The sequence below is a fragment of the Lycium ferocissimum genome, chromosome 2, assembly GCF_029784015.1.
Source record: "Lycium ferocissimum isolate CSIRO_LF1 chromosome 2, AGI_CSIRO_Lferr_CH_V1, whole genome shotgun sequence".
NCBI lineage: Eukaryota > Viridiplantae > Streptophyta > Magnoliopsida > Solanales > Solanaceae > Lycium > Lycium ferocissimum.
The window spans coordinates 40,506,842-40,530,647 of record NC_081343.1 but is presented as its reverse complement, the minus strand read 5'-3'; the positions used below and the strand labels follow the sequence as shown (position 1 = coordinate 40,530,647).

The 23,806-nt window shown below is 35.0% G+C and overlaps 1 protein-coding gene and 1 long non-coding RNA gene across 2 annotated transcripts; one reads left to right on the top strand and one right to left on the bottom strand.

Annotated features, from left to right (window-relative positions):
• Nucleotides 1–1,259: 1,259 nt before the first annotated feature.
• LOC132048047 (casparian strip membrane protein 1) lies at nucleotides 1,260–3,802 on the bottom strand. The gene is made up of 3 exons (XM_059438993.1): nucleotides 3,522–3,802; nucleotides 3,314–3,437; nucleotides 1,260–1,716 (listed from the first exon to the last, which is right to left on the bottom strand). The coding sequence occupies exons 1-3, from the start codon at nucleotides 3,731–3,733 to the stop codon at nucleotides 1,501–1,503; spliced, it is 552 nt and encodes a 183-aa protein (XP_059294976.1). The 5' UTR covers nucleotides 3,734–3,802; the 3' UTR covers nucleotides 1,260–1,500.
• A 6,354-nt stretch (nucleotides 3,803–10,156) lies between these two features.
• On the top strand, nucleotides 10,157–10,763 carry LOC132048046 (uncharacterized). Its single transcript, XR_009412885.1, has 2 exons — nucleotides 10,157–10,461; nucleotides 10,574–10,763. It is a non-coding gene; the product is annotated as an uncharacterized LOC132048046 (long non-coding RNA).
• The last annotated feature ends 13,043 nt before the right edge of the window (nucleotides 10,764–23,806 follow it).

Below are 23,806 nucleotides of genomic sequence, written 5' to 3'. Positions count from 1 at the left end.
TCTCTACCATAGTAATAACATTCGAATATTAGCTGATAATTAGATAATACACTCTCCGCAGATTTGCAGCCATTGAAGGTGTTATTATAGACCACCAAGGTAAACTGGTGATAGGATTTCTCCAAAAGTTTCATAACTAATATATCTGCAGAGTTGCATGTCGTAAAATTAAACGAGGCATAAAACTTGATCTCCAATGGAATCTACTGCTTATTGAAATCAATATTGACTCTGAGTTAACAACTGATATGATTAAAAATGCAAATAACAAGTTCTCACATGTTATTTCAAATATTGCGGTCCTCATTCTCTACTAGCCTTAGTTAGCCGGAGATGATCGTGTCTTCGAGGAGACGAACCAAAACATATTCACATTAGGACCAAAACATATTCACATTCGGTGCTTACATTAAATCAATTAATATAAATTACTATGTGTTTTTCATACATGGATTTATCACTTAACCATGGTTAAATAATATGTATTTTCACTTTAATGTTTAACTGCTACATTTAAATTGCTTTGATTTACTTTAAACACTCATTGCAGTAAAGCAAGTCGCAGATCAACTTTGTGAAGATGCACGGTTCGAGGCCGAATTGGGAGGAGTTCTTTTTTATTTTCAAGCCCCTCCGTTTTGTAACTAAATACTACTATATAATATGTACAAAGACTTTTAACTTTTAAGTCAACCAGGCTAGTTCCTAATTAAAAGTTGTGTAATTTTATTTTTCAAGGAATATAAATATTATCTTGTTTTTTTGGCAAAGAATTAAAGGTATTCGAATATTAGCTGGCTCTAACTAATCATTGAAACGTACATGGTAGTACCAAAACCAAGCCGGGATTCTCCTTAGATCTCGGAGAGATGTTGTGTTTTAATTTTTGTGAGAAGAAAATGAGTTGAGTGCTTGTTAAAAGGTAAAGTCGTAGTAAGATTTTTAACATATGAACAACATGAGCAACTTAAATGGCACTTCAATAAAAACGGAACTTGTGTGTATACTAGAAGAAGGAGACCTATCGCTACTTATTCCATTTTGGCATCCTGCTCCCCTTATTTCGTGAAATTTCATCCAAAACACTTATAGTTATTAAACAACAATATAATACTAACATATCACACAAGTAGAGTCTAGGAGGGTGGTGTACCCGGCACCCGCAGCCTTAACCCAGCTTTGCGATCTATAGTTACTAAAAACTGATAGTTATTAAAACACACTATTTTCTTAACACACAAAAAAAGAAGCAATATATGAATCCATAATGCAAACCATTCAATAATTTCTTGTACAGAAGAATCATCGATTACACATCATAAATAGAAACTTACAAATACAAGGAGAGCGAAAGAGACCATGATACAAAGAAATTAGACAACAAGTACAATGGAATTGACCATCTTAAACATGACAATACAAGGTGGTACGTAAACTCAAATCTTGAGAATAAAACATACAGAACGAACACACATTTTTTAAATTAAATCGACAAATGAATCAACGACGAGAAAGGGCAAGAGCAGAGAGCAAGACCAAGAGTATGAAGAGTATAACTCCTGCAAAGGACCCAACTAAAGATCCTGATGTTCGATGGCAAAACAAGTCGAATTGTTGGCAAATTGGGAACCAGTTTGTCTTTGTATTTCCCTTGTGTGCTAAGTAAACTATTGCTGCTGCTGCTGATGCTCCCGTTGACAATAGCGCCAACATAGCCTTCATTCATTTCAACCACACAACAAGTTTAATTTAAACAACTTGATTGCTTCTATGTATTGATGGTTGATATAAAAAGTATATACATAATTAGGGTGTGTTTGGTATGAACGAAAATGTTCTTTTTGGAAATTAAAATGTTTTTCTTTTGAAAATAATCCTGAAAACATTTGTATATAATATTTTCATGGGTCGGTTTTGTTAAATTCACAAGTAAAAAAAATATTAAAATCAAAAAACATATCCATTGTATATAATCTAGACAAATATTTCTCTCTTTCATGGGAAGGGCGGGGAGGGGGGGGGGGGGTATATTTCGTTATTTCCCTTTTATTGTGGCTATAGTTTTCTTGGAATATGGAGAAAATGTTTGGGGATGGGTTTTAATTAAGTGAATAAAGTTTATAAAAAATACAAAAAATAAATCTAGGTAAATCTCATAGTGTTAATAAGTTTGAATTCATGGATTTCTTTTTAAAGAGGGTGGAGGTAGGATAAGAGATAAATAAAATTTTACTTAAAAGAAATTTTACTTAAAAAGTATATAAATTATTTAAAAGTATTTATAAAAATTAATTTTATATATATATATATATATATATATATATATATATATATATATATATATATATAATTTTAAAAAATATTTATAAAATTTGTCGGTTCGGTTCGGTTTTTTCTTCAGTTTGCTTTTAGTAAAACCAAAACCAAAACCAAACCATATATTATCGATTTTTAAAAATTTAGAACCAAACCAAACGCAACCCAAGTAAATATCGGTTTGGGTTTGGTTTGGTTTCTTACCTCACTACTTAAGCAGCCGTGAACACCCAACAGGTAGGGCGTGGGGTGGTGGGGATGGGGTGAAGATGAGGTGTGTGTTGGAGGGTGGAAAGGATACAATTAATGTGAAATATCACTTGTGGATTGTTTTTCCAACTTCCACTAGGAAATCCATTTTCCTCACTACTTTTAAGGAGCTTGTTTTCTTAGAGAAAATATTTTCCAAAATTTTTGACCAACGGAACATGCGAAATTGAACAACATTATATTTTTCACCATACATAACACCCTAAAGAAAATTACAGATAAATCTATATGCTGATAATTTGGTACAAAATGTAACTAACCTAGTACTATCACAATTCAAGCTACATTAATTACTGGTAGTGTAATAAACATTACACAAAAAACAGGAATCAACGATGGACAACTTTTGTTGGTAAAGAAAAAATCCATCGCTAATCCTATTCAAAGAACGGATTATCAAAAAATCATATTATCTATGAGTTATTTAGTGATTGATTAACAACGAATTTTACAACTAATTTCTATTTTTTAAATTTTTTTGTAGTGAAATGATTACAATGCTAGCATATACTTTAAGTTAAATCCTAATTTACATATTCATTTAATCCAACCGGCATATAAAAAGAAGAGTTTAAGTTAATTCTATGCAAGTTTACAAAATTGGTTAGTCATAGGGTAATTACATCTAAATTTTTATGATACAAATTTTGATGACCTGGTAAAATTGGTATTATTAACCTACTATCACAAATTAAAAATTCACTGATAACATAAAAATAAATTATACCGCGTCAAAGAATATTAAGGCAATCCTGCTCCCTTGTGCTCGGCTCCTCATGATGTGGAAGATGGACAGCCCCAGAGAAAGTACCAAATATGCACTTACTATGGCATTTGCCACCACAAAGAACCTGTAAATAATATCAATATGTGAACATTACTAAGGTCTATGCATATATGATACATTAAATTGATGCAAATATATACGTGCTTACGTGAAGGTGGGAAGATCGTTATACTTGGCCCTGAAACGAATGGCCTGTGTGGAAAAGGGTAGTGTTTCATTAGTAGTTCCCATGGCAATGGCACTTCCTAATGTGGCAATTATGGCAATTATCCTTATAAAAAAGTCTAGTATAGACATTCCTCTATTCACCCCACTTGTAACCTTTGAAGCATGTCCAACTTCAAGAGTAGCTGCCTTCATTTTTCTTGAAGAGTTGCTAAAAATATTGTAAAGAAAAGAAGAGGAGGAATAAGATGGTGGTTTTAGTTATGGTATTTGTGTGATTGGTTTAGAGGACTAACATGCCAATTTATAAGCGAAACACATTCTAGGGAACACCTTTTTTATTTTTTTCCACAACATACCAGCTCACCGTACATGTTAGCCAAGTGGCATTTCATCATTAGCCAATATATTCCTCTTTGGAATTTAATAATTTATGTGTAATTCTCTTTCTATTTTCTAATGGTTACTCGTATTTATATCTGATTTAATCGCCATTTCTATAATTTCACGACATAAAAAGGAGCTCTTTTATTGCGAAATTAGATCTGCTATTAGTGTCAGCTTATCTATCAATTACACTGGGCACACATCGCAACATGCACAGCCATTATCTACATCAAACAGAGATTACCTAGTTGAATTTAGCTAGAGAAATGACTATATATATATATATATATATAGTGTTGAATTGTGTGACCATACTTTTATTTATTTAATTATATGTTTGATATTTTCTTTGAATGTTGGTCTAATATCTTTTCATGGGCTAAAGGCGTTAATTTTTCTTTTGGTAAATATGGTTGATAGTGAGAATTAAACTAAAGACCTCTATCTCTGCTATGATATTTTGTTAATTAAGTTTTGTAACCACATCATCTAAACACTTCGGTTAATTAGAGAAGAAACATTACTTTTATTTACATAATTATATCTTTAACACACATAATGCCATTTCCAATTAGATGTGATTAGTAGTCTTAATTTAGAAACTCAGGTGTCAAATTAAAATTCAAATATACATTGGTTCTGTTTTAATTACATCGAACTTGTAAATAGGTTGTTGCTAATATATTGGGGCCATTTTAACATTAATCACAAGTTTTAGCCTCTGTTAAAGTACTACTAATATTCCAGTCAAATATCAAAATTTCTTTAAAATAGACAGCATTTCATATCTAGTTAAATTGTTTATCAGCAAAGATCGTAGTGTAGTGGTAGTACTCTCAATTATTAACCAGTAATTTCGGATTCGAATCTTAACAAAGTCATTTTTAGTAAGAAAAGTTTTCCCCTAAGTAGTGTTTTTCGGTGCAAATTCAAATTAGTTTTTAGTAGGAAGAGTTTTTCCCAAAAAGGACTTTTCTGTGCAAATTTAAATTAGTTGGGATCTAAAACAATACCAGATGTCATGTTTGAAACAAAAAGAAAAGAGCCAGACTGTTCACAACCTACTCTTTTAACTTTTTAATAATGCCCACCTGCCGTACTTGCTCTTCGTCAATGAATGTACTTGAGGATTCCTACCCCATTATTATTTTTTCCCATAAAAGGAAAACTTTAAGTTGATAGCTTGTTTGAAGAAAATAGACTGAAAAGTGTAGCTTGCATGTGTGTGGTAAGATCCACTTCTTCTTATACCAATTTCTAAAGCCTTTTATGAATTTAAGTATCATATCCTTGTGCACATTAGGCAGTTGGAATTGGCCTCATAAAAGCATCTTCCCTTTTGGAGATAATAAACAAATTAATGAAGGTTGAGTAGTTGGATTATCGTGGCCTAGCTCTGTGAATATTGTATCTTGCTAACCAATCCAATTTGTTCCAGATATAAATCCTTGGATCAAAAGATATGCTATTATATTATTATGGGAACCTCTGGAATGAATTAGCCCGCATCAACCAAGGTAATTAACTTTTTTTTTTATTGCATTGAATGAACGAATTTGGTGTTAAAAAAGTTCATATGCGTCATTCTTAATTAATTACTGACATTTCCTAAGTCCTAGCTCCCAACCGTAAATCCCTAGTATAGAGCGCTTCTCCCTTTAAGCGGATCTCACGCAACAACGAAGTTAGATTTCTAATTACGAATTTGGCAAAAGCCAATAGTTTTGGGTAGAACTTCACTTAATATGTATATATATTTTATTCGAATCCAATACGTTGACTTTTCTAAAGTCCAAAATTTATAAACTCAAAATTCAGAATCTGCTTCTAATCTTACACGATATGAATCTAAATTAGTCGGACCAGTTTTTCAAATATCGCATGATTTAATTTTAAACAATAAAGTCCAAGCCACCAATTAGTATGCAATAAAGAAAGATGGATTGGTTGAAATACAAACTTTGGATATTGTAGTACCAACTAACCTCACTTTATTTTCCTAAAGTTGCATCGCCGAACCATCTTTATATCTGTTCTATTTTTTCCCAATATGGGAATATGCTTAGTTAGGTAGGTGCCAAAGGTATGGCGAGATGCCAAATGTCATAAGAGTTCAATTACGACTACCATATTCAACGGAAGGGTACTTGCTATCTAGCTGAGGTGACAACATAACATATACTCCACTAGCATACATATATAAACTGTGTAAAATATCTTTTACTATATAATTACTGCAGCTTCAATATTTTTAACAGATTACTTGTCTAATTTTTCAGATTTCCAAATCGCATATACACTATACACAATTAACGGGGTGTGTACATATGTTTCTTTTTTATTTTTTGGTCATAAGTATGTATGTTTCAATCAGACATTAATTAGCCCTAATTTCTAACTGTAATGGGTACTTGTCTCCCAGCTGATGAATTATTTTAATTTTATTAGATAAGTAATGTTTCCATTACTAACCGTTCCACGTACCACTTGGTCAAAATATTTATGTGAAGTAGTTTGATTCGACATGAAACTTAAAGGGCAAAGGTAGATTTTTGAAATTTATGTTATTAAAAATTTCATAATATTTGTATAATCAGAAGACTTTTAAAACTTATGGTGAGTTAAACATGTCATATTTGTATGGATATAAAGTACACTCCTTCCGTCCCTTATTAGTTGTCATGTTTCTGAGTTAATTCTTTAAATGATCACTTACCTTGGTGAATATTTGTCTTGTAAAAAACTTTTTTTTTTTAGTATAATAACATCACTCATGTTTGAAGATATATCCCACAAAATCACTTTAGCCGGAATAGTCATTATCTCACCGGGAAAGCCTTTTCTATTTGTGCTATTATTCCTTTCAATTAATGTATAATTTTTTTTTTTCATGAACATGCCTTTTAACAGTCACCACCAACTTAAGCTCAAATTTTTGTTGTTTTTGATGAACAGTTGTAGCGTCACATAAATCGAGATAGAGAGAGTATCATAGGTAAATTCAAATTTTAAATTTGACAAGTTTAATTTTTATATTCTTAACACTCATCCCATTACACTTTGAAATTATAGGTTCATAATCTGTTATTTATTAGAATTCTAGTGATTTTTTGCATAATTTTATGTTCAGCATCGAAAAAGACCTGATACATTTGAAGAGTCCGGAACCTAAATGATGGGATAAACATTCAAATCGAGAAATTAACGGTGATAAATCTCAATCTAGTTCTTAATCTTTTCAAACAAGTTCTGGGATTTCTTATGGTCTATGAATATTAAAAACAAATATAAATATTTCATTAATGTATTCTGCATGTGCTTCATGTTAACCAAGTTGTTTCAAAAAGATGAAGACATACTTGTGATGTGTGTAAGGTTTGTGGTATAGAAAGTAAAACTATTGATCATATGCTTTGTAGATGCCCTAAATTAAAGCACAATTAGTTCGGAAAATATGCCTCATTAATTGGCCTAATATTGAAAATATAATGGATTTTGCTCGATGGTGGAATGATATTTTTGTTCATGTTAATCAATATCCCGATTCTATTGATCTTGCTAAGTTAAGTGTGTCTATCATGTGGCAAATTTGGAAGACAAGAAACTCATTGAGCTTTAATGGGAATATTTGTGAACCCAATGAAATTGTAAACAAGGCGCTCTTTGATTTCCATGAATATGTAAACAATTTGCTTATTACCTTTTCTCCTACGCTTGTACCTGATTGTACTACTGACAGAAATATTATTGTGGCACAAGATGGTGTTGTTTGCATATGCTAGTTTACAAAAGGAGAAGAGTTGGCAAGCATAGGAGTGACTGCTATGGATAGTTGTAAGCAATTTTCTTCAAGCCTTTGGTACCCCAATTCAACTTGTTGGAAGGCCATTACTGCTGAAGCACTAGCAATTCATGAAGCATTGAAAAACGCTATAAAAAATGGATGGTCAAAGGTGTAAATCTGCCTGATGCAAAAAATGTGGTGGATATTATATTGAAAAGGAGTGTAGATTCATGGGAGATAGAGACTACTTGTGAAGATATTTGGAAACTTATGAGTCTTTTTGAAGATGTAAATGTTGTACATATTCTTAGATCTTGAATATGCCAACGCACAATTTAACCAGTTTTTTGTTTCGTTATTATATAAGGTTGTTTGGGTTTCTGTTTTTCCGAGTTGGATTGTAACTGATGTTGTTGCATCTTTTAACTCTTTGAGACCGTTTATGCATTAAAGAAATATGTTCATCCTCGACAATACGCACGTGATAATACCCCGACAATCAAAAGCATAATATGAATTCCAAACATTCATGATCTGGATCTTTCCGTGTTCCATATTCGCCTATGTTAAAGGAGTAAGATTGTTCGTTGTCAAAAAAAATGTTTAAAGAACCATATATAGTGGCTCCGTAATGCTGTTAATTTTATTTTATTTTTAAGGAAAAAACACATTCAAGCCTGTTTATACAGTTTATTTAGCTTATTACTGCTATTATAGGAGCAAGACTTTCAGCAGCTTCCCATTGTCCTCCTTCCCGACATGGAGATGCTTTTGGTATTACATGTTTTATGTGCTTCCATCTGTTGTACTTGATTGGTTTTACGGGTGTATTTTTATCTATTTGAACGAAAAAACAGGACATTTTAGTTTAATTTCGTTTGTACTATGGATGGGTACAACTTTCTGAAAAGAGGGTCCCACTGAAATCTTCTTTCCACCTTATTGAGCAACTGCCATCATTTCCTGGCCCGCCACTGTATTTACTTTTTAGTTTTGTTGTATAGTACTGCTATTTTATTTACTACTACTATTACTATTTATTTACATTTCAATTGGTTGTATAATGGATAAAAGTGTCAATTTCAACTACGTGTGAAGATGTTTGGGATCTTAAGGTACGTTCCTAAAAACATAGGTTTTCATTGTAGGTTGTGGATTGAATTTTCCTCCTATTTTATTTCTATTTGCTTTTGTATAAATGAACTCTTGAAGAAAAATATTACATAACCAAATTTTTTTTGAATTGCCAATTTTTCTGGGAATAATTAAGGTTAAAAAAATATATTACTTATAAACATAGTATCTTAATTGATAAATTGGAGAGAAATTGCTATAATATAAAGAAATAAATGGGATTTATGAGAATTGATCAGAAAACGTTCTAAATGTCCAAATGTGCTTCTTATATTTGTAGTCAAATAAAAAGGATAAAATGTTAAAAATATATTTTCCTGCACTTAGTGAGATCACCAAAGAAAAAAGGGGCAACATTTTTGGTTGCAGAGAATTGATTTCCAAGAAAATCAAAAGAAAAAATATTGAGGTGAAGAATAAATAGAATAAAGTATTCCATCATTTTATATAAATGTATATTACTTTCCTTGTTTGTTTGTTTAAAAAATGTCACGTTTTATATTTAGTAACTCTTTAAATTCAGTATCTTACATGACATATTTACAACCACAATATTCATAAGGATTTTTGGTACATTACAAACATTTTTAATTTAAGACCACAAGATTTAATAGTCTCATTTACTTACTTAAACTCAAAATCCATTCAAACTTACACATATATTAAAATAAAGGAAATATCAGTAATTGAACAATATTGAAAATGGATATAGGAGTAGATCTATATATATTTACAACATTAAATAGTCTTCTACATTTTAGTAATGCTGAGGTATATATTTTATCTCTGAGTACGTCTAAATAGTTTGAAATGTATTTTTCTAAAGTTGCATCTAGCTGGAGCTTTGTCTAAAGCAGTTTCCCAAGCATAAGTGACCACTGCAATGGGTTCTAATTGCTCGAAGCAATTTCACAGGAGAAAAAGAAACTTCTCAGCAATTGGGCACGGGCTCAGCCGGGCCCCACTAGTAAATTAAAATAGAAAACATTAAGTACGACGTACAAAACGCTTTTAATTATTGTAAATTAAATAACTTCAATAACTTTCAAATTAATTATAATTTCTTATAAATAGATATATTTGTTTTTCACACGTTGTTGTAGTTCGGTCAAATTTTTATTTGTGAATGTTTGATGTTACATTTACATAATATGATAATCTAAATGTTTTATATTGACTTTAGATTGTACTATATTTATTTGGGTGTAATCTTAATTTTTATTAGCAAGTAGTATTAATTGTAACTTGACTTAATTTAATTCAAGAAATTTTTGGTTATAAATAGTGTTGCTTTGCTTTCATCTAGCATCTCATATAAAAATTAAATCTAAAAAATTACATATATTTTACTCAATTAAGGAGAGGAAGTGCATTATCTTGCAGATCATGAATTTCAAAAAAGTTCTAGTTGCAGTATTTTTCATTGTGATTTTTGCAACAAATATTGAAGCTAATGGAGAGATGAAATTGTCTTGTAAAGCAAAATGTAAAATTTTATGTATCTACAATCCTTTTTGCATGGAAAAGTGCCTGAAGGAATGTGATCGTTCTATTTCTCCCAAAAACCTGAATTGTCAGTTAAGTTGTTCAACTGAACGTTGCTCCGAGTTTAAAGAAGGTATAATTCGTTTTATATCTTTCTCTGTTCAATAATTTTACATTTTTTCTAACAAATAAAGTTAATATAACTTAATCTATGACTTATAAGTTTTTTAGCATATTCTTTCCAGATGAGAAGTTAATGCGAAGCTGCTTGGATGAATGTGCAACAAAATATTGCAATGGCATGTAATTTATGTTATTGGTCTTTGGCTAACTAAAGCAAAGCATTGAAAACAAACTAGAAAAAAATATGCTATCTTGATGACTCTAATTGTAATCAAGATTTGAAGTTTTAATAAAATAATATGTTTGTGACAACTTTATCTTTTGATTTTCAGTTTTCTTTATCAAATGTTTGTCACCTCTACTAAAGAGAAATTAGTTAACTTATACATTAATGCATGATTTGCTCTAATTTCTATGAGGCCAGGTATCCAATATGGTGTGTATAAACTTGACACTAAAAGTTACACACGTGACATGAATTTTGATTAATTAAAGTTTTAAAGAGAATACCAAACACTGATAGTGAAAATCAAAGAAAATAATGAACACACGCATTTTATTTCTTCTCAGATCTGACAAGAATGAGGTAACTTCCTAGATTTATTATAAACAAACTGTAGACTTCGAAATTTTACCGGATTTAAAATAGGACTCTACAAGACGAGTCTAATCCATCTTCAAACTCTAAAGTCCGTTAGGATTTCTTGGAGGCTACTCTACCCTAAACTCTAGCTCACGCCTATATAAAGAGACACATATTCTTTTGAAAAGGGATCTCGAAAATCTCATAAACTTCCCGAGATAATCACAAAGAGATCAGTATGTAGCCAGATATTTCCTGACAATCAATTACTTCAAGAAGATCCACAATATCCTTTCATGGTGATCAAATACACCCCAAGAAATTCCATATCCAAATTATCCTACGTTCGAGAAATATGCTATTAACAGCCCGCGGATCGTGAAGAAAATTTATGAGAGAAGAATCAAGGGAATGCACAGATTTGTACTCACAATCCTGATAAATAAAATCACTTTTATTTATTTATTTTGTGATTGCAGTTTATTTTTTGTATCTTGAGAAAATTTGTTGCAAACATATAGTATTTATTATTTTAGTTTACCTCTGTTTCCCAACACCTTATATTAGTAAATATATTTAAAAGATTTTACTTCTCTTCTCTCTAATATTTGTTCTTTTCCGCTATTCAAATATAACTATTCAATTATGATAATTATCATATATGACGCAATCAAATAATCAGACGAAAAAAAAAAAACGAACCAGTAAAGAGAAAAATTGAACCAAACTAAACTTATTTTGGTTCGAATTGGATTTTACATTATTAAAATAAAAAATCAAACAATGTAAATTCGGATCGAAAAACTCAACTCGTGAATCGTGAGGGCACCCACACAATCCCCCTGGAAGGCGAATCCTTCCCTTACTTATTTTATTTAAAAGAAAACATGTAGAAATTAAGATAATTACTAAAGCAGTCACGATATAATAATACTGAAATAAGGTGTGGAATACAACAAACACCCCCAAAGACCTGGTCTGAGCCATAGCACAAGAGCCACTAATCATAAAAGCAAGTCTAAGGAATACTAAGTCTTGAAATACATAAATAGAATCTGTCTGTGGAATCAAATAGACAGATAAGCATTCCGGGATGCGAATCTGGCAATACTTACCCTGGAATCTCCTGGCAATAGGCCTCGGGGTCACCCACAAGGCTGAAACGTGGATCCTGTAACAACCTCTGCACTCAAAGAAAGAGTACAACAAGAGCAGTATCAGTACAACACTAGTACTGGTAAGCATCATAGGCCGACAATGATTAGATAACCCATGAAGAAGTGGAAACTAACAAGTAGCACACAGAGCAAAATCAGGTATGGTCACGTATCATAGACAAGTAAAATGTCAAAGAATCATGAAATTAACCAAGGACAAACATGAGCCACCAAATGATCAGTCAAAACATATGAGTGGATCAATGCAATGCAATGCAATTGTCACCTCTCTAGCTCCACTCTCGTTCTCTGGCAAAGACCTCAGAGTCTCTCTGTCACTCTCAATCTCCAGCAAAGACGTCGGAGTCACTCGATAACTCTCAATCTCCGGCAAAGACCTTAGAGTCACGCGATCATTCTCAATCTCCGGCAAAGACCTCGGAGTCACTCGATCACTCTCAATCACCATCAGGACAATAGACAATATGGGAAGCAAGTCATACATGATATCAATCTCAACCATATCACCAATAAATAATAAACAAGTACAAGTCATATTACTATCCATGGTGCAATTATCAATATTACTCTTCCCTTTCATGTGATGAGTGAGCTAGTACGTGACAGAGATACAAATAGGTGATAATCACAGAAAATAGACATATGCCGACAAGCCCACATAACAGCTGATGGAACCAACCTAATTGAAATTCACCTCAACTTTATGCCCGAAGGCCTATCATGCTATCCCCGTCACCTTCTACAACTACATACGATCCTCTAATCAAAGTCTAACTAAAGCAAGCCATAACCTACCTCAATACCGAACAAGTGCCACAAACCCTCACGCCAAAGCTTAACCCTTCTGAAGTTCTTCTGAATGGTCGAAGTCTAACAAACACAACTTTTTATATTAAAATATGAATCTAGGGTAACTCAATATGAAATAAAAGGATTCGAGTCCGAAAAATCAACCCTAAAGCCCAAATCCCTAACCCGAAGATCCAAAAAGGTAAAAAGGTCATTTATTACGATATTGTACTCAACAAGATCAAATTGGTGGTCTACACAGTTATACAAGCCTATCAATACCCATATTGCTACTAAAAATGGACTCAAATTACCAAACCAAAGCCCTAAGGGCCAAATTGGAATTTGAAAATAAAATTTGTTTACCCAAAGTCTAAATAGTAGGAATCTCGAAAATCGTTGAAACCCATTCACAAATTGACCTTCAATTTGATAATTTACTTGAAAACTCCATAGGAACCCAATTCCTAAGATCAAATCATGATTTATATGATGAAATTTCCTAATAATCGAAGGTAGAATGGTAAAAGGGATGCTAGAAACTTACCCCATGAAGAAACTTGAAGAACTCCCTTGAAATCTCCCAAATCCGAGCTCCCAAAATTGAAATATGAACGATGAATCACGAAATGGGGTTATATTCTGTCTAGGCCCCAAAACTTTCTTCGCGAAGGCGAAGGACCATCGCGAACGCAAAGGGTTGCCCCGACCCGGGTCCATTGCGAATGCGACCTCTCTCAAAATTAATCCTTCACGAACACAAAGATAGCCCCGCGAACGCGAAGAGCAAAACCAGCAACTGAAACACCATTCCCAAACTTGGAACCGACACCCGAAACCTCTTGGACACAAACCAAATATGCATTCTGAGTATAAACGACGCTACGAACTCACTCACGCACCAAAATTCCCAAAAGAGGTCATATTGACCCAGTTAACCCTTAATCAGCCAAAACAAAGTTTCCAACCAAAGGCCCAAAATACCCCCGAGTGCCTCGGGAATCGAACCAATCATCCTACCAAGTCATAATCGACTAGATGAACTTAATGGAATCGATGAAAATCCCCAAAAGACACAAATACCCAAAAGTCAACTATTGGTCAATACTTTTTCGCTGATTCAACTTAAGGGCTCTAAACTCCTCAAACCAATCCCGATCACCTCGAGAATCGCGCTACCCATCCCCACCAATCAAAACCACTCTAACGAAGCCGGAAAAAGGGACAATAAGGGTAACAGAGGTAAAAAAAATCCTAAAATGACCAAACTGGTCGTTACATCAGATACCAATCAAACAATCGTTAGTCCTTGAACGAAAAAAAAGGTACAAAAATCGACGAGAATCCAAGGAACCCCTATTATAACCTCAAGGAAGCCTCCATAGGGAAGAAGTACACTGATAGTACTGCTAGTTCACCTTATCAATCAAAACAATCTTTAACTTAGCTCAAATACCCAATTTTCCATTCTTTTATACCTAAAATTTCTTTCCCAGTTGTTCCTCGAATATACTGACTGTCCCCACCCGAATTACTTGATTCTGACTATAACCATACCACTGAATAAATTGGTTGATTCCACAATACCGTCATAGACACCACAACCCTCTGACCGCCGTCACAATCCATTTCCAAACCTGAACCGCTAGAGTACTCTTATTTTGCTAATCCTTCATTCACATCTTCCAAGTCGTCGTCATCACCAAGGTTCCTAGAAACACATTGACACATGCCACGAGTCCAAATCATGACTTCCTCTCGCCAGGAAGGAATCCTTATCTGAGCAAATTCTAAGTATCGATCTTATCAAGAGCTTATTGCGCTAATTCGAATCTCGTTACTTCAGTATCCGGAAGTTGGAACCACTTAGTCAAAACCAATCCTCCAATCCTTCTCAAATTTTCAAATCACCAAACTTTACGCAAACCTACTGATTGCTTTGCCAAGCCAAATCCGTAGAAAACCATCTGATCACGCTAAAGACTTCCTATAACCATTTGTACCTCTTTGATATACCGCCAATACCGGTGTAAACCATTAGAACTGCTCGAATAGCTGCCATTAATAAAATATTATCAAATCCCTTTGCCAATCTCTAATAAAGATCGATAACACTGTCATACCTCCATTATTAACTGAAAACCTATCAAATCTTCCAAAATGGGTTACCAGATTACCATAAATCTTCTAGTAATATATCCATAAGACACCCGACATTACATAAACAATTCTGACCCGGTATGAGATGCATAATTCTCTGAATATCACTGATAGTCACCGTAAAATGATTCTGAATCTTTACAAAATGAATAATAATTCTCATATAAGTCTGTGGTTACCGATTCTAATCCTTTGCTCGTGGATACTCATACTCGTGCTGCCATTTATGACTTCAAAAACTGAAATATTGACCAACTCATCAACTTAGTACCAAAGAACTATATCTCATGACTTAAGTCTTCCTGTTTCTCAATTCACACTAGCCACACAAATCTGATAAATCACAACGCCTCGAATTCTCCTTCTTGTGCTTTCACTGAACTCTTTCACCACTTTGAAAGCCTCGACGCAAAGCCTGCAACCTCGTACTCCCACTCCACAACCATTGGATCTCTGATTGAAATATCTTTTTACTTCTTTAGAAAATCCAAAGTACCAATTCTTGCAATCCATGTGCCTTACCATGCACATTTTCTCCCAAGTCATTCCTATCTAAAATACTCACCCACGCTATCTAGCCAGCAACACTTCCACACAATCTACTAGCACAGACACAATTCACCTCAAAAATATGTCTTTAACTCTCAAAATTAAGAGATTTCAAGATTTCTTCTCATTAATAAACTCTAGACCATTCGTTCAAGAATGCTATGAAATTATTCACCTTAGTAGAATGCAATTCACCTTCCCATTAATCTTATCACATCAGTCATCTGAAATTTGCACCTCACTGTCGTCAATCGCAAAACTCCATGGCACTTCGCCATAACACTCCGTCAAATTCCGCAGATTTTCTTCTTCAAGCATACTTAACAATTACACCCCCTCCAAAAGATGCAAGATAACGCCACCATAATTCATACTTGACTCAAGTAAATCTCGTTGCTTCGAATTCAAATCCTTTCCTTTTCTGAAGATGTACTTTACTCCTTCCAATTGAAGATCAACATGTCTTTATCTCAATTCTTCTTTTTTCGTATTCCATTTACAATCCATTCACCACTATCGATCGAAAATCACCCAAACCCACTCGTGAGATGTATCGAGTTATCATAATTCTTGTAGAATATCTAAGCCAATCCATAGAGATAGTAGAAATCCACAACTCGAACAATTGAAAGTTTTCCTTGTCTCAGTCGAATCTCAAATCTGAATACTTATCTAAATCAAGTGCATCATATGAATAATCCTTCACGAATCCTTTCCACTAAAAGGTATCGACCAACATCTGGTTATCCCAACAAAAGTCAATAATTGCCAATGTAATATCCCAAACCACCACTGCACTAGTCCATAATCTGTAGAGCGATCCTTACTTACCATTCACACAATCCTGCAAACATTCTCATATGACCCCAAACATTCCCATAGATCCCTTAACTGGAAAATCCTCCTTCTAACTTGGCTTTCAAGCTTACCAAACCGATATTAATACACAAATGTACTATAGCGAATTTACTTCTCTTGGTTTCAACTGGTATTACTGATCCTTACTTCAATTTTTGAAATGCACTTCAAAATTGAGTTAGTTAACATCTACCATTGATCTACCAGTTTAAATGTCCTTATTGACTAACATCTCACTCAAGGGTCCTTAAACAATGTTTGCCCGAGAAGAACCACCTCTCTCGTTGTTTTGCCAAATAAAAATGCCCCAAAAAATCATGCGATTATCCTTCGCATTTCATCAACTCCACAGAGTCACATCACAGTAATTGCCGAAACTTGTTGAGCCCTAAGCAACCGATACAATGCCCACATCCCTTCACCAACATTAGGTGCAACATTCGATAACTCCTTATGTAATAGATCTTCACACTTTTCCATTGCTAGGGTCATTTCCATAAGTCGATCACTGTTCCTCCAGTAGCTTACTATGTAGTCAACATACCGACCAATCCATATTCCTCTAACATTCACTTCCTAAATGGAATACCCTCGTCTCATGACAACTTAATGAATTCATTCCACTTATGATACCATAAACCTTGAAAGATGCCATGCTAGTATCACTCATCATCCTTGCACATCAAATAATTGTCGCATATAACTCAAAGTCAAACAAGCTCTCAGCCCAAATAACCTCTTTTATCTCTAACCTCGAAATATCAAGCAGACCTACGAACACACCCTTCAATGAAGAACCACAACTGTTTATTCCCTTAAATTTCACTCGTCATAGATAACATTGCCACCTGACCTAGAATAGATAGTCATTTCCTAAAGGAACCCTTAAGCCATTAGCTATTGCTCCACCACTACAATTCTGTCGTAATGAAGCCCAAGTTAACTTTTCATAACCTTATACGACATCCACCCTTGCACATCTGGCAACCTTATCCTAACGAGCACATCAGATACCAATTATTCCCTTCATATAACGGATATTGATCCATCCAAATTCTCTTCCTTGCGCCTCCGTCCCATAGGACAATAAAGTCCTTTTACCATAAAACCTTAAGAAATCTTACTTCCTCACGCCTTAATCATACAAATCGCCTCTCACATCCTTATCCTCACTTTTCTTCATCAATATAACACGGTCACTATCCTCTTATCAAATCTGATGATCCTTCCCAAGCTTACACTTGTTTCTATATATCGACATCTATATTCTGCCACTGCTGAACCGTTAATTTGCCATTGATACACTCGTGCCACCTAACTATCATAATAACTTGACGAAATTAAAACTTTCCCAACCAAACATACCCCAAAGAAACCATTCTTGTTAAGTCATAATTACACTTCTGCGACTTCCAAGTAACTAATCGCTGAAGACATGAAGATCATGCAGCCCTTTGTATTACCACTTCGCCTTCCCATACCGAACTAAAGAGTCTCAATTACAGCTGGAAACTGAACTTGGTCATATGTCTGTATCAAAATGACACACCTCATACCATACCATGCCACGTCATATCAACCTCCTTATTTACGAATTCAAGAACGTGTTCTCACCATCAGTGAGAGAATAGAAAGTGAAGTCAGATACCAATCTAGAAAACGTGAGTGAAGAAGATAGAAGTTTCCTAAATGTCTTATAGCCTCTCGCAGATGAGTATGGAGCTTTTCATACCGATCCGCGAGACTCTACTAGACATGCTCTTGTACTTGTAAGGCCAGGTAACCTAGGGCTCTGATACCAACTTCTCACGACCTAACTCGTGAATCGTGAGGGCACCCACATAATCCCCTCTAGTGGGCGAACCCTTCCCTTACTCATTTTATTTAAAAGAAAACGTGTGAAAATTAAGATAATTACTAAAGCAGTCTCGATATAATAATACTAAAAATAGTGCAGAATACAACAAACACCCCAACGACCTAGTCTGAGCCATAACACAAGAGCCACTAATCATAAAAGCAAGTATAAGGAATACTAAGTCTTGAAATGCATAAATAGAATCTATCTGTGGATTCGAATAAACAGATAAGCAAGGGAGGGGATTCCGGTACGAATTCAATGCTAACCCCGGGAATCTCGAATCCGGCGAGTACTCACGAGTCCGAAACGTGATTCTCAGTAACAACCTCTCGTGTTACACCCCGTATTTTGCGCGTTGATAGTTGGGATAATTGTGTTAAGTTAGGGACAACGCAATGAATTGGTATCGTTTGGTTCTATAAGTTGTTGTCTTACGGGAGAAGACTTTTAATTTCCCGCTTTGTTGATTTGGTCTCAATGCATAAGTCGCATATTCATCTTTTGTCACTAAAAATGAATTAAAAGTTGGCCATTATATGAAATTTCCCACACGTGATGTGGGCCATGGCCACTGGGAGCTTATTACATGTTATAAAAAGCATGACAAGGGATCATTTTTCATCATTCTTCATCTCCTAGAAAAATCAAGAAACATTGAGAAAGAGAGGAGTAAGAGTATTTACACCCAGCATGGCCGAATTGGCCATGAGATTTTGATGAAAAAAAATTATTCTCTTCCATGTTTTCTACTCTTTGGAAGGTGCTAAACAACATCAAGTAGTTGTTGAACCAAGCCAAACTCTTGTTCTTGCAAAACCTTGTCTCCCAGCTAAGTGAAGGAGTCAAAGGTAAGATTTAATCTTGTTTTTTATGTGTTATGAATGGTTGGTGTATGTTGTAGTATGTGGAAATGGACAAAAATCATGAAAATATGGATGTTAAAGTTGAGTTGTGATAGGGTTGGCCGTGTGTTATAGTGATTTAATTGTATACAAAAAATGTGTAGAAAGTGAATGAAACTTATGGAATGGTGTATAGGGGCTGTTTGGTATGTAAGAAATGAGTTGACGTTACCCAAATTTTATGACGTAGGAAAATTTAGTGGTTCAAGATTAGAGTTGTAGTTTCTCGGGTCAAGTTTGGCTAGCCAATGAGAATAAAAATATGCAGCCTTATATTTATGGTAATAAAGTTATTAAATGTGCGGATTGTTGGTGTCGTTGATTAAATTGGAAGAAGAAAATGTGATAGTGTTGTTCTAAGTGATTTCGGGTAAGTTGAGCTTTATTTGGGTTGTTTAAAATATCGTATGAATCGTTTAAAGCATTCTCGAATATTGGCTAAATGGGTTCGGATTAGTAATTGAACGTATGGATGGTTATGTTGATTTGAATGCATTGAATTGAAAATAATGAAATGTAGTATGTGAGAAAGAGTTATTAATGTTAGAGTGCATTCGAGATTGATTATCGATATTGTTATTATGTTTGTTGGTATTGTTGTTGATTGTTTTGAGCCGAGTTTAATTCTGGGTGTCATGTTTATAGGGAGGTGCGGGAATCTCAAGAGACGTATTAATTCAAGATTGAATTTTAAGTCTTATGAATAGTAATTGGTAAAGGTGACCATTTGCCGAAACGGATTTGAGTTTAATCGTCCGTAAGGTATGTAAAGCTTGCTCTTTCCTTCTCTTGGCATGTCCTAAGTATGTTAGGCCGAGATTCGAGCTTTGAGGACGATTCTACTCCTCGGAATCCGAGCTTCACTTTGATCCTTTTTCATTCAAGAAAACGAAAACCTTTTTGTCGAAATATTTGCTCAAACACCCGTAGTTCGCCTAAATGATATCGAGGGCCTTGATCCTTTGTCCGTGACCCTCGCTGTGCCTAACGACCATAGTCCGGGTACAAATCTCCTTATGTCGCTCCGTTTGGTATATTTGTGTGATTTTGGAAAAGAACTTTTGCTATCGCTCCGATTACTATAAAATAGTTATTTTAACTACCTCATTGAGTTGATAATACATTTTGACACATAAGAACGATTTCGAAGATTTTAACTATTGTATACTACAACACTTACCGATGTTAATAAATATATTTGGTCATCGAATTTGGAAGGCAACTTAATTATTTATTTACTCATATGCATCCGGACACGTGATTATGATCTCTCGAAGTTCGATATGTTTTCAATGATTTGATAAGGAATGGTGTGCGGGTTGTTCGTTGAGTTTGTAATAAAAGGAAATTATATACGTATGGTCGCTACGATTCTCGCTCGTGTGTATTGTTATTACCTTTTTCGCCGAGTCCCGGCCGGACGCGTGATATCGTCCGCCGGTAAAGCACGACCGCCGGATACTTGGCATAGAACAAATCCGCGGTATGTACGTGTAGCCGTGTATATTTGTGATATTAACCGCCGGGTGCCTGGCCGCGGTATACTTACATCCGCCGGGTTCCCGTGTGCATGATTGGTCACGTATCATATTTCGTCGTACAAGTACAATGTTAAGAAATCATGGTTAAATTCTATTTGATTTGAAAAGATGAAAGGCAACATGTTAACATGGCGGCTACGAGTCATCACACCCTATCAGAAATTGGGGTGTGACACTCTGCACTCAAAGAAAGAGTACAACAAGAGTAGTATCAGTACAACACTAAGTACTGGTAAGCATCATAGGACGACAATGATTTGATAACGCATGAAGAAGTGGAAACTGACAAGTAGCACATAGAACAAAATCAGGTATGGTCACGTATCATATACAAGTACAATGTTAAGAAATCATGAAATCAACCAAGGACAAACATGAGTCACCAAATGATCAGTCAAACCATATGAGTGGATGAATGCAATGCAATGTAATAGCCATCTCTCCCGCTCCACTCTCATTCTCTGGAAAAGACCTCGGAGTCTCTCTGTCACTCTCAATCTCCGACAAAGACCTCGAAGTCACTCGATCACCCTCAATCTCTGGCAAAGACCTCGGAGTCACTCGATCACTCTCAATATCCAGCAAAGACCTCGGAGTATCTCGATCACTCTCAATCTCTGGCAAAGACCTCAGAGTCACTCGATCACTCTCAATCTCCGGAAAAGACCTCGGAGCCACTCCATCACTCTCAATCACCATCAAGACAATATAAGAGCAGTATGGGAAGCAAGCCATGCATGATATCAATCTCAACCATATCGCTAATAAATAATCAACAAGTACAAGTCATATTACTATCCATGGAGCAATTATCAATATTACTCTTCCCCTTCATGTGATGAGTGACCTAGTACGTGACAAAGATACCAATAAGTGATAATCACAGAAAATACACATACAGCGACAAGCCCACATAACAGCTAACAGAACTAACCTAATTGCAATTCACCTCCACTTCATGCCCGAAGACCTATCATGCTATCCCTGTCACTTTCTATAACTACATACGATTCTCTAATCAGAGTCTAACTAAAGTAAGCCATAACCTACCTCAATACCGATGTAACGACCCGTTTGGCTGTTATGGTACTTTTGACCTTGTTGACTTTTTTTTTTGAGCTTCTTTAGCTTATATTAGGCTTGCGGGGACGGGTGGTATGATTTTCGAGGTCATCGGGCGAATATTAGATTGGTCATGTGATAATAAGCCTTTAAGTGAAAAATATTTGACCCAAAGTTGACTTTTGGTTAAACGGACCTTTTTTGAAAATTCGTCGATTTCGAGAGGTTCGGATGGTCATTTGTGACTTGCGAATATGTTCAGTTCGTTTCCCAATGCATTAGAGCGTGTCTTGGGACTTGGGTTGGAAATTTGATTTTGAGGTATTAGGGGTTGACTTGATCAATGAAACCCCCGTTGGGAAATCCGAGGCCACGGGTGAGTGCGTAATGCATTTTTATGTATGTTTACATGTTTGTTTTGTATCTGTAGGTCCTCAGGTGATAGTCAGATTTCGGGTTGGGACTTGTGGAATTGTGTAATTTTCTGGTGACTGGTGTCCGCAGCAGTGGTATTGCCATGGCGATGGCCCTGCTGCTACAACGGCTTAGCGAGATTATGAGTGACCGCCGTAGTGGTCATGTCATCGCTGCAAAGATTTTCGCCATAGCGGACTGCAGACCGCTGTAGCGGTCGACGGGGACTTAAATGCCTTAAATCGTTTTTCAAACCTTATCACTCCTTATTCATTACCCTCGGTTCTAGAACTATATTAGGAACAAAACAAGAGATTTTGAGGCAATTCTTCATTGGGGTAAGTTCATCTAACCCTATACTTCATTTATGAATCATAATCCACCTTAGAAACTCCCTAATTCATGCTAGAGTCTTCCTATAACATAAGGATTAAAGAGGGTTCTCAGGGTTTTTTTCTTGAATGAACTTTTGGGTATCAAACCTTGATTTTTTGATGGAATAAGCTTTGATTTGCATGGTATTGATGAGTAATAACTTTATAAACATGATTCCTTCATTAATAGTAACTAATTTATGAAATTGAGAGTTAGAGATCATACCCAAAATTGGGGGTTTCTCTTTAAATACGATTTTCGCTTAATATTGAGTTGTTATAGAAATTGATTGGTGGGTTTTGATCACCTAGACTTGAATTGCATGTTTCACTTTTGAATTTTCCGTTTTGCCCTTGTGGGCCAGTTTCCCCAAATCCCATAGGCTTAAGTTGACCGAATTGAAAGCCTAGCAATATGGGTACCGTTCTTTATGATTTCTAATCTGTATTACATTATAAATAGACCTTGAGTATTTGGAGGCATTGAGGAAGGGCAAGGCGCTCGCGTGATTTGTTTGGCACTCCAGGTAGGTTATGAATTACCTTTTTTGTTAGACTTTGGTCAGCGACTCTTATGTAATACTAGGAAATTGTTGGAGACATCATGTAAACCTTCGGGTATGAAGTTGGGATGGAATTCTTAGGTTGCTACTGTTGTGTGACTTGTGTTTTCGGGCTTGTGGCCTGTCTAGGTTTATGCTTGGCTTTTCTTATATGAATTGGTGGTTGCTATGTATTATGGAAGATTGGTTGGAAGGAACAGATTCATGTGATACGTATTATGATAGCTGTCCTTAGACGAATTGATTGGAGTCCATGTGTTATTATGATATTCTCATTGCATGACATACTTTCTCATATCCATGATATATTTGTATTGATCTTGATATTGGGAAATGGTGATGACAAACGTAAGTATGATTCATGCGACATTACTATATTTGCGTAGCCATCTCTATGTTATGTGATTCAGAGTGGTTAGCAATGATGTTGGACGGAGGAGTCATTCTAGGCTGTGTGATACGGAATGACGGTACGTGAACTTAGCGGTCCCCATGGGTCATGACTGTCGAGAGGTGGACAT